Below are 23382 nucleotides of genomic sequence, written 5' to 3' on the forward strand. Positions count from 1 at the left end.
ATGTGCCTGGTGCCAAATTGACTGGCAAAGATGTGGAAGAACATAAAAATGTTCAGTTAAAGAGATGGCTTTAGTGTCGAAGGCTGAAAAAGACGGAAAAAAACGAGTTGACCTAAGCATAGCGTTAGCTTTTTTATCGACGCGACTGACAATGACATTCTGCTGTTTCAACAAGCTATCCTTTACCATCAGCCCTGTCTTTCTTATACAGTATATCCTCTGGTTGTCCTACGTCTCTTACCGTTCTTGGGGGTAATTTAGTTAGCTTTGCTGGAAATGCTACTCAGTGACAGCCAACGAACACTTTTAATTTTTTCATTGATAACACATCTTAATTCTATAATTTATTTACACTTCCCCCTTACTAAAGTTTTTTATATATATATATATATAACAGAAACGGTAACAGTGGCAGTCAGATACCATTGTAATTCTTTTCAGGTCATTCATTGTCAGACAGAAGCAGTACGGCACAACGTTACGCTAAAAAAATAAGTTAATAATATGAAAATGGCTTACCTCTTTGTCCTCTGAAAGACTATGCCAACCCAACATGATGATTACTGCATACGAAATGTGAATGGATTCACCGAGCTGGTGTTAAAGTCCCCGCAAGTTGATTCGGGCTTCACATTTTTTCCTCCCGAGTTTTTGGTTTCCGGAAACGTATGAAGAAAACATCCTTCATGTGTCGTAATGTCTAGAGTCGTGTCTACAAGTTCCAAAAAAGCAATGCGTGATCGCCATGTTCGTTTTTGAAAGATTACCGGAGAAAAGTAGCACAAATTACGCTGTGTCTATGCGAGGGCGGGTCTATAATGTCCCAATTCGGCTTTACTTCCGCTTTACGATGCAACGTCACGGTCTAAAAATAGCCTGCGTGAGGTACGCCATTTCTCGTCATCTGCGCTTTGCTAAATTGTTGTACATAGTCCAATCGCCTCATGATATGATATGATATAATATGATTCTAATTTACATAATAATGCTATTTAACACTTTTTTTTCTCCTGCCGTACGCACTTTAAAGTGTCCACCATGAAATTTAAACTGTGTTGCACTGTATCGCAATTTCACCTATGTGCTACAATTGCAGATTCCTGTTACATATGGGGGAAAACACATTTACAGCCATCATAAAATGCTCTACTCAAATAGTACATTCCACCTGAAGTGCTGCCTCACACAGGCTTTTCAACATTCACTTCGTTGTTTTCATTGCAAAAGGCTTATCAGATCGAGGCTCTGTTCAAATTGCACCTCAAATGACTGCCCCACCTCCCCTAAGGAGTCTCTGTTGATGTATGTGCCTACATTCAAGAGAGGGGCTGGGTCATTACAAGCCTTGTTCAATACTCAAAAAGCTCTGTATCGTAGTTTTGCCAGCCAAGAAGACTGTGACTGTAATAATTGAAGTTCATGTATGCAGAATTTCTTTTCTGCTCGAGTCAATCCAGCAGAAAGTCAGTAGGGGACAGAATCTTCTACAGCAATAACAAAGCTCATTAGCATTAAGAAGATGCCTAACAATAGTCTTATCACACAGCCACTGGGACACATGCGTCACTTCAGTTCAGCCCAGCCCAGCGAATTTGCTTCCTTCCTCGAAGTAATGACTTTGTTACCTCCGCCCAGATTTATGATTTTAGCCTGGGTTCACATTCAGGACTTTCTGAAGGTTGAATAGAAACACCCATGGCAACTAATACCAAGTAAAGACAATATTTTTGTTTGACTTTTATAGTCTTTACCACATTTATTCAAGTTAGTAACAAATCTACTAATGAACGTGTATGTGTATGTATTACTATAAACAGCATAAGAATCACATTGGCGCTTCACAAAAATGTAGCTATTTTGTATTCATACAAATTCTACAAATGCTTTAACCTCCTTTACGCTTGTGCATAAATGCACATTCCTGAATTTTGGAGAGGTGTTGTCCATGTATTTTTGTGTCCCCTCGGCACATCTGGCTCTTATTATGGCTCTGTGACCTGAGTCTAGGTCTGCTTCATCCCATACCCCCTCTCCCCCCAACACTGCGCGGTGGGAGAGCTGAGTAATGAGTGAGTGCCGATACGGTTCCCAGGACCCCTGGCAATACGGGTGCTCACTTCTTTGCTGTCGGCAAGAGACAGCCTCCTGCAGATGAGCTTGTTGTTTTTTCATCTGTTCTTCAGTTGTTGTTTACCAAGGAGCATGAGTAAAGGTTCAGGTCATCACCTGGCTGGTGCGTGAGCATAAATTAGTCATGGACAAAGGTGAATACATTTTCAAAAAGACTAGCTAAATGAAGACTGCAATTAGGGTCGAGAGACTTCTGGTTTTATGCCAATGTTGTACTGAGCAGAATAATGGCGAGTAGAGGCCATACATCTTTAAACTAGTTGGGAAAAATATTGGAAGGAACTCTGTGAGTTGCAGCCAAGGAGTGTATTCATTTCCAATATCTTCAAGGTGTGATTAATAAACACTGTCTAGATTCCCATCCTAGATCGACAAACATTTTGGGGGAATGTTCGGCAAGACTATTACTATACAAGCATTTACATACGATGGCCCTGAAGTGCAAACCACAACCGCAAATCAAAAAACAAAACGGCAAATCCAAAAAACAAAATGGCAAATATAAAAACACAACAATGGCATGTTCACGTTTTTGGTAATGCTTATTTTCGAATACCACAAAAGAAGCGGTAGATTCGTCCAATCCACGATGAGTGTACATTTTTTACTGTTCCCTACCGCTTCCAGCTCCTCAATGTAATTTTGTTATGTGACTTGCCGTTGTGTTATGTGACTTGCAGTTTGGTTTTTGCCGTTTGGCTTTTTGATTTGCCGTTTTTTTTTTTTTTATTTGCCGTTGCGTTTTTTTTAATTTGCCGTTGTGTTTTTTGAATTTGCCGTTGTGTTTTTTTTTTTTTTTTTAATTTGGCCACCGTATGTACAGACCCTAAAGACAATATTTGGCTGGAGGTACAAACATAATAATAAGAAATGCTGCAAACTATCAAAAGAAACATGTTTCATGCATTAATCATTAATATGACTGATGTGCAGCAGGTTTAATGTGCAGTGTGTTGAACTATCTGTAATTTAAACCCACTTTTCCATCTAAATTAGTGGAATGAAAAAGTATGAAGCATCTTACTGGCACCTGTTAAGACCTAGCTTAGACACCCTATGTTTAGAAACAACAGCGGTAAGATGGATCAAACAAAGGTAAGCCTTCAGATGTCTAATTTGGATGAGTTTATCTGGGTTGATTTTTAGTTTTGTTTGTCTGACAAAGCAAGATGCTGCAGAAAAACAAACCTATAATTAATGCCATGTTACTGTTGCATTTTGCATCACAAAAGTTGTTAATATTTGTTCTGTGACTAAGACAAGAGTAATCTAACTATCATTTTCACATGCCCATAACTTCTTTCGTGTCTGGTTTTAGTTATGTCTCAAGATTAAAATCAGCAAAATATTGCAATGTGGTAATCTTTGAGTCGATGTAAAGCTACTTTATACATGGTCTTCAATAAGAATACGGACTTTTACATTCAATCAATCACTTTGGATTTGAGATCAGCACAGCTTTTGAGTAGATTATGGCGCTCGTCACAACAGTTAAAGAACAGCCGAACAGAACAGAATATTGGTACGTCTGCGTTTGGTATAAACAATAATGTGTTGTGATCAGAAGTAGACATCGTGTGTTGCAATCATTACAAAATTGGTTAAGTTCATGACAAATGCCAAACAAAAAAGTTCAAAACTCGCGTCATGCATGATTCAGTGTTGCTTGTGGCACATTTCAGAGTTTTACATTTGCATGTCATGGTTGTATAGCTAACATTTTCTTTTTTTTCCTCAAATTGTCAGTGAACACAATATATTGTGCCTGTACATACTGTAAATATAACTGGCAATATGGGAACTATTAAAAAATGTCTAGCTGCAAATGAGTTAAAACCCTACAAGTTTCTCACGATTTAATAGAAGTTTCAGATTGGGAGAAATACAAATGAGACAACTGAATATCTATGTCTTTCTCTGCAGATTTTGCTGCTTGAATTTATTGCAACTATAACACTCCCAGGTTATTCATGTACTGCTATATGAATCAATGCAATAAATTTGCATTTTCAATGTCTACACTTCAGCTCAATAAAATGAATCAACTGTACTATTCATTCAAATGTTTTATGGCCAATACGGTTTAGGTACATTAATTCAGCTGTATTAGCTCCATGTTGTCTTCACCGAAGTCTCCACTGGAGCAAACCGGATCACTCAATCTCTGCAGTTCATTAACTTTCAAAGAAGAGCAGCTCCATTGCAATGAAGTGAAATGTAGTTCTGGTTCATAAGAGGCCAAAGTGCGGGATAAAAGATTGCTTTCTCAGAATGACCCTTGGACCAAAGACAACGAAGACATTGTCACTGATCAATAATGATGTGGTGCAAGGTTCTCATAAAACACTTAAGGACTGGAACTAACACTTTCGACTGTGAAGACACAGAACTAGGAAAATCTTAAAAGCTGCACCCTTTAAAAGGCACAAACTACAGTGGTAATACATAGCTGTGCAGTCGTTTGATTTAAGTGGCCTGGAGAAGGTTTAGTACTGAGTGGCGCATCAATGATTAATGATTATACTGCATGAGTAAATACACTGACAAAACACACTTTATACTTTAATAAAATATTAAAAGGTGGAAATCTATAGCTGGTAATGTTGTGTTAGATGGTTGACTTGAGTAAGCTGAAAGATAGGTAACATATGTGCACGATGTGTATCTAGTCTTGACTAGTTTGCACTTCCGAATGCAACAATTTTAGCAATGAAACAAGAATACCAAACATTAGCTATAGTAAAGTTTTTAAAACGATTTATTAATTGAATCCAGTTCCCTGCCCCCATATTCTTTTGGAGATATATTTAGTTTGGATGTAATTTATGAAGGAATTTCTAAAGGGTAGTGTATCTTTCCAGTAAAATGAATTACGCTTGGTAGCAATGCAGTAGAAGAGAGGAAACACCTGTGTGGATCGTGCTGAGTGGCTCCTTGCAGCACTCAGTGGGCAAATTTCTTTGCCCATCATCTCTGGTCCAATCATTTTAGATTTATTCCCGACATTTTTTTTTTCTTCAAATACCTTATTCCGCCCCCCCCGAGTTCACAGCTTCAGCTCTCCAGAGTCCAATTATGTATTTCTTCCTGTCAGTCTCTTTTGAAACATGCTGGTTGTGGCCAATATAAAACTTTTTTAACATACAGCATTTCTTAACACAATCAGTACCTTAATCAAAGGAATCCTATTTTTTACCGACTATATACCAAGACACGGAATGCACTGTAACAAGTGCAAAAAAGGATATACATTATTAAATTAACAACTTGCTACACCACACGACACCTGTATCGTATTCAGGCCATTACCGGTAGCTTTAAAGCTGTCAAATGATACAGCTTCAAAGTGTATTTGGTCCAAGTTCTAGCACCTTAGACAATAGCAGGTAAAAAAAAAAAAAAAAAAAAAGGAGACAATGCTTGTGTGAAGTCAGTGCCTTTTCAGCACTTTTAAACACAAGCGGACGCTGAACATCATTTATCTTCCAATAAATTTCATTACAGCTCATAATCGTCATTTGATAGCATGCGTCTTGGCTGCCCAGCTTCCAGTCATGTAGGGCTTTTCTTTCTCCGGTTAGATTTCAACTTCATGTAATTTGCCCGGGACATGCAATGCCCTAAATGTTGGCCCATGACACACAAACAAAATAAAAGGGCAGCAGTTTTTTATATTTTTTAAATCCTTCAGATTTTAGGGGCTGCTAGCTGGGACGACGTTAGAGGTGCACGATAATTATCAGTCCGATAATTAGCCGTCCGATAATAGGAATTATGACATCATCCCAATAAATCCGATAACAATATGCTATCGAGCCTATTAATTTTTTTGGCACTGTGTCGGATTGGGATGTGTGCGTTTGTTTCCACTCCTATTTTGCCAGTATTCAAAGTTTTGTTACTGTTCTAGAGGCCATATTTTTCCTTCACTGAGTTATAAACCTTACTATGGCAATTAGCAAATGTTTGCATTTTACAGTGTTATGTTTACACGTTCTTGAGAGGCCTTTTAGTTATTGATAGGCTTGCTGTTCTATAATTGCCAGGTTAAGAAATTTGTTTCATGGACCAAGACGACAGAAGTCTCCTCTCCTGTTGCACCAAATGTTTTATCTGCTGACAAAGCACAATACCTGTTGGGTGTATGTTTATTTTAGATCAGTGCTCATTGTTCAGGAGAACACATCGTCAATGATATTGACTGATTGATTGTGATTGACTCAAATTATATTTGGAAAAATTAATATGGACACTATTTGAAGTAAAAACTGCTCTTGTCTTTGTTTTGTTCATTATAATAATGCTCATGTCATCATGAAAATTCTGGTTCCGTCGAAGGCAAATCTATGCTTAATCAACCACTGGTATTTTTGACCGACAGGTGTTCAAAAACTCAGGTGAATATACATTGAAAAATTATATGTACATATATTATCAGTTATCGTATCGGTATCGGCCTTGAGGAGCAGGAAGTTATTGATATCGGTATCTGTTTCAAAAAATGGATATTGTGCATCCCTAGATGACGTTGAAATTCTTCTGTCCTCTGGCTGACTTCTTGAATGAATACGAAAGTCAATACGTACAAACAACACGGATGATAGATGACGTTGAAATTCTTCTGTCCTCTGGCTGACTTCTTGAATGAATACGAAAGTCAATACGTACAAACAACACGGATGACAATTTCTTAAAAGATTTTCAAAAGCCCCTTTCACACACGTATCCCAGTAAATTCCTGTGTAAGGTGACGTGGGATTTACTCGCATCATTGATTTCACACATGGAGCGATAACCCAGGAATGACGCGGGACACTTTCACAGACTTGTCCTCTGTTTCTGACTCACGCTCTCTGTACGAGGAGGGCTTATGGCGCGATTTTATAACCCGGACATTACGTCATTTTTGGTCTGCATCGGCTGTCACATTCTTTTGGTCGGATCATGTTTTGTTACAGAGTTGCCAGTTGTGGGAGCGTTCCTGACATCGTACCTGCAGCCAATTGCTGGGCGCCATTCAACACCTTGTACTCTCGAATTTCGTGCATTTGCTAGCTTGTTCGTCTGCCCCCCTTGTTTTGGAAATCATCTACGTTGTGCTGGTATTTAAGTGTATTTGTTTTGTTGTCTTAACGGCTCTCTGCCTACTGCTTAGGTTAGTATTTTTTTTATCCCCGTCAACCTACTGTCACGGAACCAGTGTGTTATTCCCCCCTTTCAGCGATCATGTGTATTTATGTTTGTTTTTAATAAACCTTTGAACACTTCCCTCCGTTGTTTTCTGCTTTGAGGTAAAACCTTGTTTCCACAGTTGCGGACCCTAACAACGGCAACAAAATAAACCACACATTTCTAAAGATGGACAACTGACTGTTTTCCTCGGGTCTACGATCCAGTAGCAATTTAATTTCGTTACGTTTTCAGTTTAATTTTGCCATTTCCAGTTTGCCATGTTGATAACTGTGACGTTCATTTACTGCTTTTTGTCTTAATGCGAAGAAAGAGGAAATGACGATGAGCCCGCCATGATATTTACGTCATCAGCCATCGTGCTGTGACCCGGGAATCAAACGCGTGCTTCGACACACGTCTCGTCTCGAAGAAAGTCCCGGATATACCACTAAGAAGCGACCCGTTGAATGTCCGCGTAATCTCAGTGTCAGTCGACATGGGAAATTGCTTTCACACACAAGGGCTACCCGTTTAAATCCTGGTATTTTAACAGCGTTCAGGTATATGTCAAAGGGGCTAAAGTTAAGTTTTCAAAAAACATTTGGTGGCTTAAAGATTTATTGACACGTTCAGAAGAACGTAGGAGTGTTACAGTTAATGTAAGAATGTTAGTTAGGTGTTTGTAATTATTTGAGGGAAAGTAAAGGGTTAACTATGATTTTTTTTTTTTCCCTTTTTTTTATATGAAGGTATAAATTCTAAATATGAAATGCCTTCTCTTTGTAAGGCCCTGGTATTGTTATACAGGGTGACCCCAAAAAAAGTTTACACTCAGTTGACTGCTTGTTTAAAAGCCATTGAAACATATCTAAATAGGTTGTCATGCTTAAGTGATTCATTAAGGTCACTCAATGCAGCTGGTAATCTCTCGTCTCTACAATTCCTGTGCTTCTGCTGAAAATGAAGAAAACTTTAGCTGTACCTGAATTGCTGCGTGCCGGTCTGACACCTACTGAGATTGCAGCAAATCTGAGAATATCCAGATGTGCAGTCTACAAAGTTAAAAAGAAGCTAAAAGATACTGGAACAGCCTCACGAAAACCTGAGTCTGGAAAACCCGATCTGTGCGGACCAAAAAGTTGATTGACAAGGTGATATGTGGCCACCCCAGAGTCCAGATTTCAATCCCCTGGATTATAGCATATGGGCAACTGAGGAGGACAGTGCCTGTAAGAAGCCACAAACTTCTGTGGCAGCCTTGGAGAGGTCCATTGTTAGATCTTGGGAAAAGATGACAGCATCCTACATAAAGAAGCGTTCCGCAGGCGCCTGGAGGCTGTTGTGACACTTAAGGGAGGACACATTGAAAAATAGAGTGTACTGTACATGTTCTTTACAATAATGTATAATTTGTGATTAAATTGTAATTCTAAGATGAATAAACATGGCATTTAAGTTGGATTATGGCAGTGTAAACTTTTTTGGGGGGCACCCTGTATTGCATTTATGTGCATTATTTTTGTAAAATTACAATGCGACAGTCATTGCATTAAGAGTTTACTAAAACCACCGCTACCTTCTGAAAGGAAAGCTTCTTGTAGGCAAGGTTAAACCATTTATTATGACTGTGAAGGATCAATGTAACCCCCATAAAATATGCTGTTACAAAACCTACAAGTATATACAGTATATAATTTAGAGGCATTATGACATTTCGTTAGTTGGTGGCGCATATGCCTAAAAGAAAGTCATTGGTTAGAGCCGTTAGATACTCAATGCATTCATAATCATAACTACAACTACACTGAGACTAGTCCGGTGAGCACTGAGCATTGTTACTGAGCAGAGCCAGCTTACGGTAAGAATATAAACAAAAAAATAATAGAAAGCAATAATTATTTTATTAGTATGAGCATTTAACAAGTTAATTACTTGTTAAGACAAAGACGTTTGCCTTTGCGTTGACGTGTAGAGCGGTGTCGTCGAGCGAGAGCTCCAGTAAGCAAGGCCTCTCCTCTGCATCTCATATATTAGGCCTAAAAGCTTAGTTGTAATTAAATGTTATTTCCCTAAAGTTATATTTGTTCAAGAGTTCATTAAAAAGCAATCGGGGTTCAGGGAATATTTCATTTTATTGTAGTAGTAATATTGTTGTTATTTTGTATAAATGTGACGCTAAATAGCCGTTAGCATGAAACTAGCACTAATCGCTATGGTAGCGCATATCAGTTGTATTTTCTATAGGTACATTGTGAATGTGAAATGGGAATGTTTGATCAATATGTTCAGTTGGCTGTACAGTTACATGATAAATGATGCAAATATTGAGTAATGCTTGTATTTAAATCAATTGAACAGAATAGGATAGAAATAGTGATTATACATTCTACACTGTGTGTGTAGATTGTTTTTTTTCCTCTTTCCCTTGGACTGAAAAGGATCTTGAATTGTTTTTTTTCCTCTTTCCCTTGGACTGAAAAGGATCTTGAATTCTGAACCCTGTGTGGTTCAGTTGCGGGCCAAAACCCAGGACGACAGTTGACAGGACAGTTCCATAAGACATCGTAAATGAAGTGGGTTGTCGTAGTAACATGAAAGAGAATAATGCTTTTCACATACACACACACAAAGGGGGATTTTTTTTTTGTTTTTTTAAAGAGCACTATTTTTGTTTTTTTCCATTGTTGTTACAATAATAATATTATTTCAAGCATTAAATTTCTTGCTGTTCACCTTCAGGTGTTTACATTTTTTTCGAGGTAAAGTTTCTTAAAGAGAATTATAATACTAAGGGGCTGTGAGATGTCAATAGAACCGTTATGTGGCAAGATAACAAATATTGATAAAGGTAACAAAAAAAAAATCACATTCGTGACCAATTATCGAAAATAGATTGAAAATTATGAACATTTCCGAATGTAGCCCGGAAACAGCCGAATGGGGCTGTGACGTCACAGCCAGGAAACAAAAGGTTGAGGCAGGTGCCATCATTGTTTATCGACGAGAGAGTTGCGGTCGTGTTTTATTAAAAAAAATAATAATAAAAAAAAAAATCGCTAAAATGGTTCAAACCTGTCGTGCTATGTGGTGTACAAATAGCCATTTGTCAAAATGTAGTACCCATGAGTTCCCGAACGCGAGAAAAAGAGCTTGACTACAAAGACAATGAGTAAAGTTCGTCCGTGCAAAAGACGGCTAATTTTGCAGACCCAGCCTCCGGCACAGTTTTGTGTGGTGCGCATTTTACACCTGAAAGCTATTCGAACTATGGACAAATGAAATCGGGTTTTGCTAAGAAATTGTTGCTGAAAGCAGATGCGGTACCCACCATACACGCGCAGCCACCTAAATGTCCCGAGATATCAAGAAAGAGGACGATGACTGGCACTGATGAGACCACCCCACCACCCAAGGCAAAGCAAAGGAGGGGAGCATCCAAGCTCGAAATGGCCAGAATGAGTACTCTTTTATAATAAAAAACATATCACGCAATGGATATAGGACTGGACACATGTATAAATTATAGCTAGTAAAATATATACAACAAATCCTTTAATCCCATTCATATTTGTGTCTGTTGGCAGAGCGAAAACCTATGATAGCACAATAAATGATAATTATTCTAAACATTATTTTGCGGTCACGGTGTCTCAGCTTCACAAAAAGAAATGAAAAAACAAACCATTCGCTGTTTCCCACACGATCTGTTGCCGGTGTTTCATCAGTGTGATTGCTCCCCTCAATGATCGTTTCATTAGGCTGCATTTGCTTTTGTTTGGGATCAAATTGATAACCCAAAACACCAAAGAAAGGTTCATAACTGTCCTCGTCACCATTAGAAGAACGTTCGTTACGTCGGATTCGTCGCTGCAACTAGAAACAAAAATTGTCCGCCATCATCGCCACCATTCAGTACTTTATCAGGACCAAAGCACTGAGTGTTTCCTAGTTGTGACGTCACGCACACAATATGCGAGATTTCCGGGATCTCGGGCGCCGGTCGGTTTAGCTTGACAATCGATGCAAATTTCTATCATTTTCTTGGAGTTGCGATGTGTGTAATTACACGAAGTGGCATGATATGAATCCAAAAGGCATGCATTTATGGATAAATGATGGAATATTAGCATTTCCCCAGGTGTTTTAATACTCTTTAAAGTTGAAAGTTCCAGCTCTCCGAACGAACTTAGACGAATGTAAGTGTAGGTAGGTTGGAGTTTTGACACCACGAAGGGCGCTACATCAAACTAAAACAAAAGCAGCGTGCAATTGTCCTGTGACGTAGTTAACGCCAGATGCTTAGATTTTTCCCTCAACAATAGATTTTCAAACGAGCACTAGTTGTTTAATGAATTTCAACATAATACCATTTCATCATCATCTCTTTTTGGTTCTTTAATCCTTGTCTGGACAGATATGACATTCCTTGCTGAAAGACCATTATGAAACTCATCAAATAAAGTAGAAACATATGGCACCAAAGAGCAGACGTGTAGTTGCTTTGTTACAAAAGTCCAGACACAATCCCTTTGTACATGCTAAACAGGTTACCATAACCGAGCAGCCAAGACAATCAAGATTTTTTAGCATTACTTATCTTTTTCCAGACTTTTTATAATCTTACATCAGCAACAACAGAGACATTTTCACTCTGCAGTATGGTGCTTTGCCTTTTTAAAGGTCTCCAGATGAACAATTAAAAATAGGATTCAAGCAGAATATAAATAAGGTCCCAAACACCTTTGATCATTTTGTCACCATGGATTGTGAAGTTATTCATAGCATCTTACAATGGCGTCCGTGTGGACCAAGTTTGATGCAGACTTTTCCAATAAGTATAAACTGTTTTTATTTCTTCACTTTGTTAAGTACTTACTAAAGCTGAACATATATAGCATGAGTAAAGAAAAAAATGTTAGCCATTAATGTACTGTTAAGTCATTAAATTGCCATGTATGAGTTAGAACCAGAGGTTAATGATGCAAAACAGTATGTTAAATAGTGACACTGCCTTGATCACTAAAGATTCATGAGCTGCGTACAAGGTTGAATAATTGGTACAAAAAAATGCCTCGGGCCTCTATCAGGAAAACCAAGTGTACTCAAAAATGCTAGAAATCTCAAGTCTTTAATGAGACGTCAACCTCAACAGATAACGAGGGAAAAATGCTTTCCCCAGTGTCAGGTGTTTAGATTCCCGCATCGATTTTGATCCTATTCTCCAACAATTCAAGTCATTCATTTTTTATTCACTAATTAAGGTAATTCTAGGCAACTCTTATGTGTGTTGACATATACCCTAAAGCTACATTATGATGTGAATACCACTAGAATGGATCTGCGGCCAAAAATGAATCTTATTTCTGTTTGAGAAGCAGAACAAGTTTAATGATGTGGGCAAGAATAGGTCTTTAAAATGTAAAGCGACCATTTGTAGAAGCAAGCTTGCAGTTAATCTCAATATCAAGCTGTGTGAGTCAGACGATTTTGTAATTGAATCACTTTAACTTTGTTTTAATTATTCACTGTTCCAAAATAGACCTATCATTTTAAAGAGCATTTCAATTCATGAGGATTTCTTTGAAAATCTATGAAAAAGTGAGCATTGAAGTGGCACGAAAAATTTAAAATACCAATGTTTCCGCTAGAATAATCTAGTAAAATAGAACCCAAAGCTCAAACAGAAAAAGGCAAAAGGGGTTGAATTACTGTCAGCTTTTGAGGCATAATAAATAGCCTAGACAGTATATTCAGTGGTTCATGCTTTACTACATGGCAGGTGCTTTACATTGGACTTGTACTTTGATTGATTAGTCCTGACAAAACCTTAGGTCATGAAATGCTACGGCAATCTCATAGAAGTAAATGGATACTAGGGTTTCTCTGTTGAACACTGTAAAAGGTGTTGGTTAAGGGCACAAGACCTTTTCTAAAGCTGTCATCTTGTGTCTGTCTGTACCTTAAGTGTTCATTTGTTTTGTTTTGTTTTTTTATTGTAACAATATGGGGGGACACAAATGTAAAAAGAAAAGGTATACATACCTTGTATTCGTTTACCTTGTAGCTGTATCTATCAAGCATTGAATTGGGATACCCAGGACTTGAACTGTATCTATTCATCTTTGTTGCTTCATTTCTAATTGTGTATCATATTGCCTCTGTAAAGCCCTTTGAGACCTCTGTTGTGATTGTGGGCTATACAAATAAAATTGAATTGAATTGAATTGAATTGAATTCTCAATTATTCTATCACAATATTACGTCCAAAACTAGGGATTAAGAATGAAAGTGTTCACTGCAATTCACTTTTAATTGTATGCCTGACCTCACTACCAATGTTAATGAAACCTCGTAAGGAAAAACGCTAAACAAAATGGATGCAGCAAAACAAATGTGTGAGGTTATTTTTAGATATCAGGCAATTTGTAGAGTAATAAAGTCGACCTTTTAAGAATGAAGAAAGCCAGCCAGCTAGTGTTTGATCACTGCAAAAGTGTTCATTCTATTCTTTATATTTCCAACATATGTACACAACAGTTGCACCATACATACAAGCTATGTCTGACAAAACATGAGCTACATGTAGCCAGAAACCTACTAAAAGGTTAGAAATGTTTGTTTGTTCAAAGGTTCAGTCAACAAGCAGTATTGTTTCAGAAACTCTAATCAAGATGTTGAAGAATACAGTACTAGAACATGAATGATGGTAAACCCTGCTTATCAGTGGTAATAAAAACATGCAAGTCAGAAAATGGCTATTGCTTCCTGGGTCATTGTGCCGAGATCACACCATAACACATCTCACAGAAGTCCACCCAGCCCAAATTCTAATTGCTTCTCATATCCTGCTGCAAAAACCTGAGATAATTGTTTTAGGTGACGTCATATTGTTATATTGTCAAACCACTGGAGCCTCCCAGACTGTGATCTTGTGAGACGTGGTGCTGCTGAAAAGTACCTTTTACAGAATCAAGTCCACATTTTTGAGGTTACGTTTACTAACGCAAAAAAAGCATTGTTTCTTGGCCACATTTTCAGTTTTACAATATGTTGCATTGAAAGTCAAGTGCTGCCTTCCGAAAAGGAAGATGCAGACGCACTATAAAATGGCATGTTGACTAATTAATCTTAATAAACCCATACACAAATATATCCCTATTGCTAAGCGATATGCCGATTAGTGCTTACACCTGATACTGAGCCAACAAGGAACTAATGGAAACTAAAATCTCTTTCGTCTTACTTAATTGTAATTATAGCACTTACAGCATAATAACTCGGCAAAGGTCTAACCACAAGATTGACCTTTTTGTGTTTGGATTGTACAAGTGAACCAAAAGACTTCAGAGGAAATGTTTAACTTACATGTCCATAGTTGATGAAGCCATGTTTATTAGCTATTTTTTCTGCTTCTTCCCGACCTCCAGGTATGTGGACTGCCCATGTGTTGGTGAAGACCTTCTGACCCAGTGCCGGTTCCAGTCCAGAAACCAGCAGGATCATCAGAGAGCATAAAAGCAACTCCACCAGAGTAATTCGACAGCTGCTCGCACAGAGAGATGATGGGCCAGCACCCATGGGCTCTCCAGAAGCAGCACAGTCTCTGTGCATTGCACCTTTCCGCCAGGCCACGGCCGCCCACGGTATTTGTCGGTGCATGGAGAGAAAAGAAAGGGAAGGTCACAGCCTACCTGACAGAAAACAGGGAGGAAAAAGGAACAATAATGAATATGAGCCTGCATTAAGAATATCCTAATATTCAAGATATATTGAAATCTCGATATTAATAGTGCCTCAATTTTGTTGTTTACTTGTTTTTGCAGATGAGCTACTACCAGATATGTAGTGGAGGGACGGACATACAGTGCCCTCCATAATTATTAGATTTATAATAATTATGTGTTTTTTAGCTTCTAATATTTTTTTTTCTGAATAATATGGGACAATGGAAAAAAAGAGAAAAATCCAACCTTCAATACAAGTGCATTTATTCAGTGGGGGAAAAAATCCCACATAAAGACATAATTATTTGACATCAAATAATGTGTCACAATTATTAGCACCCCTTGTGTTAGTACTTTGTACAACCCCCTTTTGCCAACAAAACAGCAGCCAATCTTCTCCTATAATGTTTCACAAGATGGGAAAAGACTGAAAGAGGGATCTTCAGCCATTCCTCTTTGCGGAATCTCTCTAAATCATCCAGAGACCTGGGTCCTCTCCTCTGTACTCTCCTCTTCAGCTCAGCCCTCAGGTTTTCAATGGGGTTGAGGTCTGGGGACTGATATGGCCATGGGAGGAGCTGTTATTTCAAAGCATTCATGATGCAATGCAACCTAACAAGGCTCCCAGGGCCTTTGGAAGCGAAACAGCCCCACAGCATCACTGACCCACCCCCATACTACACAGTGGGTATGAGGTGCTGTTTACACGCCAACAAGCTGTTTGGGAAGCATGCACGGAGAAAACCTTTCCTCACTCACAATCATAAAGTTCGTAGAGTTCGCCAAGCGGTATTGGGACCGTGTGCTTTGGTCAGATGAGACCAAGATTGAGCTTTTTGGCCTCAAACACTCTAAGTGGGTCTGGCGTGCCACGAAAGATGTGCATGCTGAAAAGCACCTCATACCCACTGTGAAGTATGGAGGTGGGTCAGTGATGCTGTGGGGCTGTTTCATTTCCAAAGGCTCTAGGAACCTTGTTAGGTTGCATGGCATCATGAATGCTTTGAAATACCAGGACATTTTAAATCAAAATCTGTTGCCCTCTGCCCAAAAGCTGAAAATGGGTCGTCACTGGGTCTTTCAGCAAGACAATGACCCTAAACATATGGCCAGATCTACACAGAAATGGTTCACCAGACACAAAATCAAGCTCCTCCCATGGCCATCTCAGTCCCCAGACCTCAACCCCATTGAAAACCTGTGGGGTGAGCTGAAGAGGAGAGGACCCAGGTCTCCGGATGATTTAGAGAGATTCTGCAAAGAGGAATAGCTGAAGATCCCTCTTTCTGTCTTTTCCCATCTTGTGAAACATTCTAAGAGAAGATTAGGTGCTGTTTTGTTGGCAAAAGGGGATTGTACAAAGTATTAACACCAGGGGTGCTAATAATTGTGGCACACATTATTTGATGTCAAATAATTATGTCTTTATGTGGGATTTTTTTCCCCACTGAATAAATGCACTTGTATTGAAGGTTGGATTTTTTCTCTTTTTTTCCATTGAGGTGCCGTATTATTTAAAAAAAAAAAAAAAAACTATTAGAAGCTAAAAAACACATAATTATTATAAATCCAATAATTATGGAGGGCACTGTAGGTCATTTCTGCTACAGTGTAATGTTGTTCCTCTGCCGTAGACGCTTATTGCCCGCTATAGTCTGGGAAAATATCAGTCAATTTGCTCAGTATAGACAAGTTTTGGCGGTACTTCCGCTTTACTTCCTTATGTCTGCTCGCAACTTTAGTTTTAGAATTTCTCCATGCACAACAACAGTAGAGAGAGTTACACTTCTCATCAAAATCCCTTAAAACTGACAATTTCGAAAAACCGCATCGATCTGCCATCATCATGACAGGGGAGGACAATATGTTCATGAAGGCAGGTGTGGAACCAAGCTTGTGACACCACAAAGTCCAGGTGTTTTTGTAGCCATGTTGCCGCTGTATTATGGAAGGTATGTTCTTCCTATCCCTGCATTTTCATGTGTCCGGTGCTCCAAAAAAAATTGCTAGTCAGAAGGTGTCGATGGCACAATTATCTCGACGCATAAATGAAAGTGTTACAAGTTTTTTGTTCGTTTGATTACGTGTGGAAAACGCTGTTAGGCATGGGAAGATAAGAAAATGTGCCTCACATGAACACTTACTGTACGTTGATTAGCGGTGCAACGATTTGCGGTTCAAAGCCGAACCGTTTGGTTCGCCCTGTACGGTTCAATACACCTTTATGAACCGCACCTTTTCGGTTTTGCAATTAATGTATTCCGAACGCTTGTGGAATGAATTGATCGAGCTCTGTGTGCCTGTGTGTGACGTGAAGCACCGCTGTGGAGAAACTCCCGCCCCACAAGTAAATGTCGGATCGCTGTCAAGCACCTGTGTAATAGAAGCCGAGTAACGCCCTCTCTCGCTTACGAGCGAAGTGAAAGTGAAACAAGGAAGAAAACAAATAGCTATGGCGAGCGGAGAAGTGAAGTGACCGAATTTTGAGGAAGCACCGGCTTCTTTCAAATCTGCGGTGTGGCAACATTTTGGTTTCCCCGTGGATTACAATGCGGAGGGAGAGAAAATATTGAAGAAAAAAAAATTGCAAGCATTGCTCAGCGCTTGTTCCCCATGCTAATGGCAACACTTTTATAACATGACTCCGGCACCTCAGCCAGCATCACCCCACAGATATCACTTTCTCAGGGTAGGACAACCCCGAAGATGAGACCAGTGAAAACACACGGTGGGCTTCGTTAATTTATTTGCAACACTTGACCCGCGTTACATTGTTCCCTCGCGGACATATTTCTCCAACAACGTAATCCCCGACATTTGTGAAATGGCACGCAAAGCCATCGAAGATGATTTCGCTAAAGCACATAGTTTCGCCCTGAACACTGATAGTTGGAAGTTGGACGTCCCATGCTACAGTGTGCTACTACCTAACTGTGACGGTCCACTATAATTCATACCTGTCAAATTGTACGGTCTCATCGTAATTTGTACAAGTGAGCACTCATTTTTAAATGTGTACGCCGTACATTACGTTCAAAATCTGCACGTTTCTCGTGCATTACGTTTTGTTTTTTTTCATCCATTCGGATTTGGTCATCGTTTCTGCAACGAGACAATGCGTTGGTTGAATAACGCGAGAAAAGTCAGAGACTCTGAGAGGGAAGAGTGTTTGTTGAGACGCTGTAGCAAACGCGATGCTAGGCTAGGTGGCTCCAATATTACCTGACTTAGCCGACAACATACAATCTACGCCTAGATATCTCATGCATATAGAACTACATACGAAATGACAGACTCGGTAGCGTTAGTAAACAGCCGCCATTTTAGAGCAGTAAACTTCTCAGAAAGGCTCTGTTGTAGTAAACCTTACGAGGGAACCTAAGCAACTTTTTATCTAAAATACTCCTAAATCGGCAAAATCTTGACTTGAGTCTATCTTTAAAGGATGAAACAGTTTTAAAATTTTCACATGTCGAAAGTAGACAGAAGGGAACTAATGCAAAAACGGGAGCAAATTTATCAACTTTAACGGTTGATTCACAACATTAAATGACCTCCAAACATAGCAAAGGTGTTTTGGGGTTTTTTGTTTTATTTTTTTTTTTTTTTATGAAAAAAAAACAAAACATAAAAGGTATCACCAGTTACTTTGTCAAGTAACTTTTTTACGACTGTGTGTGTATTTCAGTAGTGAGTCACTACACACTAGCCAAAGAGCTAAGAGGCATTTTAACAGTCGAAAATGTTTACATTTTAAGTGTTTATTTCTTTTTTTTTTTTTTTTTAAAGCAAATTAAAGGCAGTTAAAAAAAAAATAAAAAAAGCAAAACGCAAACCGAAACCGAACCGAAACCGTAATCCCAAAACCGAGGTTCAAACAGAACCGTGGGCTAACTGAACCGTTGCACCCCTAACGTTGATGGAGATATATTGAGACTACGTGTGTTCTACCCGGGGGTGGCCAAGAGGCTGGGGCTGGAAGCGGTGGCTCGCCTCACGGCGGACCATCAGCTCGATCCCGAGATCCAACTAAGAGCTTTTTAGATGCAGCAACTTTAAGATACGCTATTAGAGCTGGAATTACCAAGGACAGCGGGAGAAAGCCCGTCTGGATGCTGCAGACAGTCTGCGTAATGTCGCGTGAAAGTTCGGCGAGGCTTTCAAGCTGCTCCGGAGCTCTGCTGTCTGATATCACATTCTCGTATGCTATTTTTATCTTAATTTTATAAATTGTGATTTATTGATCCGTTTTGCACATGCACTAATCATTTTAAATAAATGTTTTATTGCGATCGATATCTGCAATAAAAAAAGAATTACATACCATTTTTGTTTATATGTACGTTAGGGGTGGGAACCTATTGGTACCCCACAAGACGATTTCTGATATGAAGCTCACGATAACGATCTCACAATATAGCAATACAGCGATTATCGATACATTGGTCAGGAAATCATACTACCAAAAAAAAAAAACTAATAAAACAAAAAACAAGCTATATTCATCCTTCTGCTGTAAGTTTATGTCCAGTCCATTTGAACTGGGAGGGTGGCAGCAAATTAACTCCTCCCACTTCAAACAGGCCCCTCCCACTTCTATAGACATCAGTGGCAGCCAATTAATGCCAGGCAAGGAGGTGATTTTGGGCCATTTTAGGTTGATTTTCAGTCACTTCCTGTTGATTTGGGGGCATTTTATGGGCACTTCCTGTTGATTTTGGGTTACAGAACAGGAAGTGAGCCAGGAATCCCCAAATGAATAATAGGCAGTGACTCAAAAGGAAGTTATCTGTAAATGCCCTAAAATGAACAGAAAGTGACCTGTAAATGCCCTGAAAATCGGAAAAAGTGACTGTCAATGGCTGCCATTGAGTTAACTGAAACACTATTATGTAGTAAGACTTTGGTAGCAACTTGTTGGTTCCTTCTTTTTTTTTTTTTTTTTTTTTTTTCTAAGCATTGATACCTTTTCAAAACGATATCTCGATTCTTGGCATGAGCGTATCGATAACCTTTTGGATGCAAAGTATCACGATATATCACCATTTCGATATATTGTCACACCTCTAATGTACATACCTTGTAATATTTCCTTGTCACAACAAAGTCCTTGTCAGCCCTTCTGCATTCAGCAAATGTAATATAATTTGTAATTTCACCTCATTTTGGTCACTCAAGTGGCCTACGTATCAATCTATACCTCACGTCAACACAGGCTGCCAGCTTGTTATAATTTTGTCAACGAATGATCAAGGAAGTGACAAAAGCAATCATACAAGCTCATCTACGTCGTGCTGAATCCATTTTTGGAGATTCCGTGGGTTCCTCTGGCTTGATTTTGCAGTTTTAACTTTGTCAACACCAGTGTTGTCAGTAACGCGTTACTAAGTACCGCGCTATTGTAATCTGATTACTTTTTTCAGTAACTAGCAATCTAATGTGCTCTTTTTTTTTTAAGCACAAATCTAAAGTTTCCTTAGTGCCTGTGTGTTACTATTTTGTTATTGCCTCATAATGTATGTTGAATTAAGATTACTGTAGTCATGTACGGAGAGCATTTCGAATAGAAATGTTGCTCTTGAGTTGGGAGTGACATCACATGTCACGTTTTCTAATCGGAGGATTAAAAAAAAAAAGGAACCACTTGGAATTACAGCACAGCGCTTTACAACTCAAAACAGCCGGCAGGTAACGAGAGCACTTCTACAGTTTCTAACCAGCCTTTACGTACATTTTATAGTCACATTTTGTAACCATAGGCGGAGTTTGACTTTTGTATGGTGGGGGGAGACATGTTGGGGTTGGGACCATCATTTGTGATTGATTAAATGACGTGTCCCCAAACTTTTGGCCTGTACTGTTTATATTATATATAAATCTTGACACTGTTCGTGTTCAATCCTCGGTTCAAGCTTAGTTGCTGAAGCTTTTGAAAGCTTAGGTCTTGCCTCCTCGGCTGTAGTTTTGGCTAAGCAAAGGACCGTCTCATCACCGTCAGGTGCTAGTCACATGATCGGTTCGAAAAATAATTTGGACCCATTATGAAATACTTTGAAGGATTCTTTTTCATTTCGTTAATTTTTGTTGTTTGTTATATTGCTTTACAACTTTTATAAACAACATTTTAACGGCTAGGTTATAATTTTAAAGGGAGAGCTCAGAATTTTTTACATTAGGACTTTAAGTTAGTGGGAGTTTAGTCGTTGGGAGTTGATTTGAACAAATTCCGTGCAGTTTTTAAGATATTTGTTAGTTTCAGGGCTCTGGAGTGGCTAAGCTAGTGCGAGTCAATGGTGGTTGAAATCAACTACACTTAATAATTAAACCCCCGCTGACTCGAAGAGTGAAAAATTAAATTACATGTGATGACATTTTTCTGTTGTCATTCTTATGTTGAGACAGCAAAGAGAAAAAAAAAAGGTAAAAAACGATAAATTACTTTTAAAGTAACTTAGTTACTTTGATAATAAAGTAATCAGTAAAGTAACTAGATTACTTTTTTTAGGCGTAACCAGTAATTATATTACTTTTTCAAGTAATCTGTGACAACACTGGTCAACACACTGCTTACTTCAACCGCAATTCATGTTGTTCTTTCTAAATTGGAAGTTCGGAGGAGACATTTTCCAAGATGGCGCCACCCATATTTCGCTCAGGAAACTTGTCTATAAAATATAAACGCTGTAATACAAGTGCTGGCTGGACTCTGCAAATCTCATTTCTTATTCCTGCCCTTGCCACTGAAAAAAAAGGTCCAAAAGGAAGCAATGTAATATCAAATAAGTAATTGACTCGTAATAAAGTACTGGAAAATAAGTTCATTCTATTATGTCACTAACCTTACATAGCCGTCAGAAGCGTGCCATAGTAGCCCTTCATATAAATCAAAATTAAGTTGTATATCTGTTTAGGAAAGGTTGGTACATTTTCCCAGTTGTCAGAAAATAAAGATTTTTTAAACATGAATGAGAATTCCCCCTATGATTCAATGAATTAGTTCTAATCTGTGAAAAAAAAATCCTCAAAACATTTGATAGCTGCATTCCAACAAGCAAGTGTAGTTGGGAAATTGCAGGCCAGATACATGACGGGGATAATTTATTGTTTTTATGTGGTTTTGGTCGCTTTAGTGGACAAACATCTCCATTTTAAAACATCTGTATCGCCACAAGGCAAAACAAACAATGGCGTTGAGCAGACATTCAAAGACTGCTAGAATTTAGAGCATATCAGTCGAGCCTTGACCTGATATTGCTTTGAGACACCCAACAGACCCTGCTGGAAGAACATGAAAGCTGGCTTTATTAATGAAAAATAAAGTGCTAAAGTAATCCAGTATCAGGAACATTGGATGTTGAGAGCTAGTCCAACAGTCTGAAGCAGAAGCATATTGGAAAAACACAATCTTTTGGTTACCAATTTAATTATTAAAGTGCATCTAGTATCCCCATTGATATTTGCCTGATTCTGCTGCTTCGAACACACCTGCTCAGATTTACTCCTTCCTGCTTTTAGTGGACAAACTTGTTTACCTTGTTCCAGTCTTCTCAAATGTTATGACATATCACAGCATTCAATACAATGGCTCTGTCTCAAGGGAAGGCTCGCCCAAAGTATTAAATGGCTTTTCTTTATGCTATTATCAGAGCATTCGTCGTTTGTGTCTCACTACTTTGTATTTGTTGAGGCGTGTTAAGAACTGCCCAGACAACTTGTCTATTTATTTCTGCATATGTAGAAGTACTTTGACGTGACTACCTTAACATCAGGGTTTCCTCCTGCCTTACGTTATTTTAGCTTCTGTGTGTGCTGTACATCTTGCTCATATTTTTGCTTAGTAATACCACTGTTTTTACAAGGTAAAAGTACTATAAAGGTTCAATGTCTATTAAGCAACTGTTTTAATGAGTACCGTAATTTCTGGACTATTGTGCGCCCCTGATTATAAGCCTCACCCAGTACATTTTTAAAGGAAAAACCATTTTGTACATACATAAGCCTCTCCTGCCTATAAGCCGCGCGTGCCCACTTAGTAAAATGAGACATTGACAAAGAAATACAGTTTTCAAAAGTTTAATAACACACCTTAACTTTTCGTTCCAAACATCGCCAGCAAACACGGCAGTTATATAGCAGCGGCACGGAAGTTGCATAGCATCAGCATGGCGGTGCAGCACTAATTGTGCTGGTTAATAAAAACATAAAAGTCTTTGTTAGCAATCTTCATCATCCTCCTGTGCATTCAAATCATGAAAGTCTTCACCCTCAGTGTCGGATATGAAGACGCTCAGATGCACTTCGCCAAGCACGCACCTACTCAGTCTGTCCTTCACGTCGCCTTCAATGTCTCCCATAA

The 23382-nt window shown here is 38.8% G+C and overlaps 1 protein-coding gene across 4 annotated transcripts in view; it reads right to left on the reverse strand.

The window, feature by feature from the left end:
- Nucleotides 1-23382, reverse strand: part of furina (furin (paired basic amino acid cleaving enzyme) a) — a 113117-nt gene that overhangs the window by 84106 nt on the left and 5629 nt on the right. For 2 of the 4 annotated variants that reach the window (XM_057844566.1, XM_057844639.1), the window contains exon 2: nt 14668-14989. In XM_057844566.1, coding sequence (XP_057700549.1) covers nt 14668-14961 — 294 coding nt within the window. In that variant the 5' untranslated portion in view covers nt 14962-14989. Of the gene's footprint in view, nt 1-14667; nt 14994-23382 lie in introns of all 4 variants that reach the window. The other 2 variants (XM_057844487.1, XM_057844408.1) reach the window with 1 other exon arrangement.

The sequence above is a fragment of the Corythoichthys intestinalis genome, chromosome 1 (genome assembly GCF_030265065.1).
Source record: "Corythoichthys intestinalis isolate RoL2023-P3 chromosome 1, ASM3026506v1, whole genome shotgun sequence".
Taxonomy (NCBI): Eukaryota; Metazoa; Chordata; class Actinopteri; order Syngnathiformes; family Syngnathidae; genus Corythoichthys; species Corythoichthys intestinalis.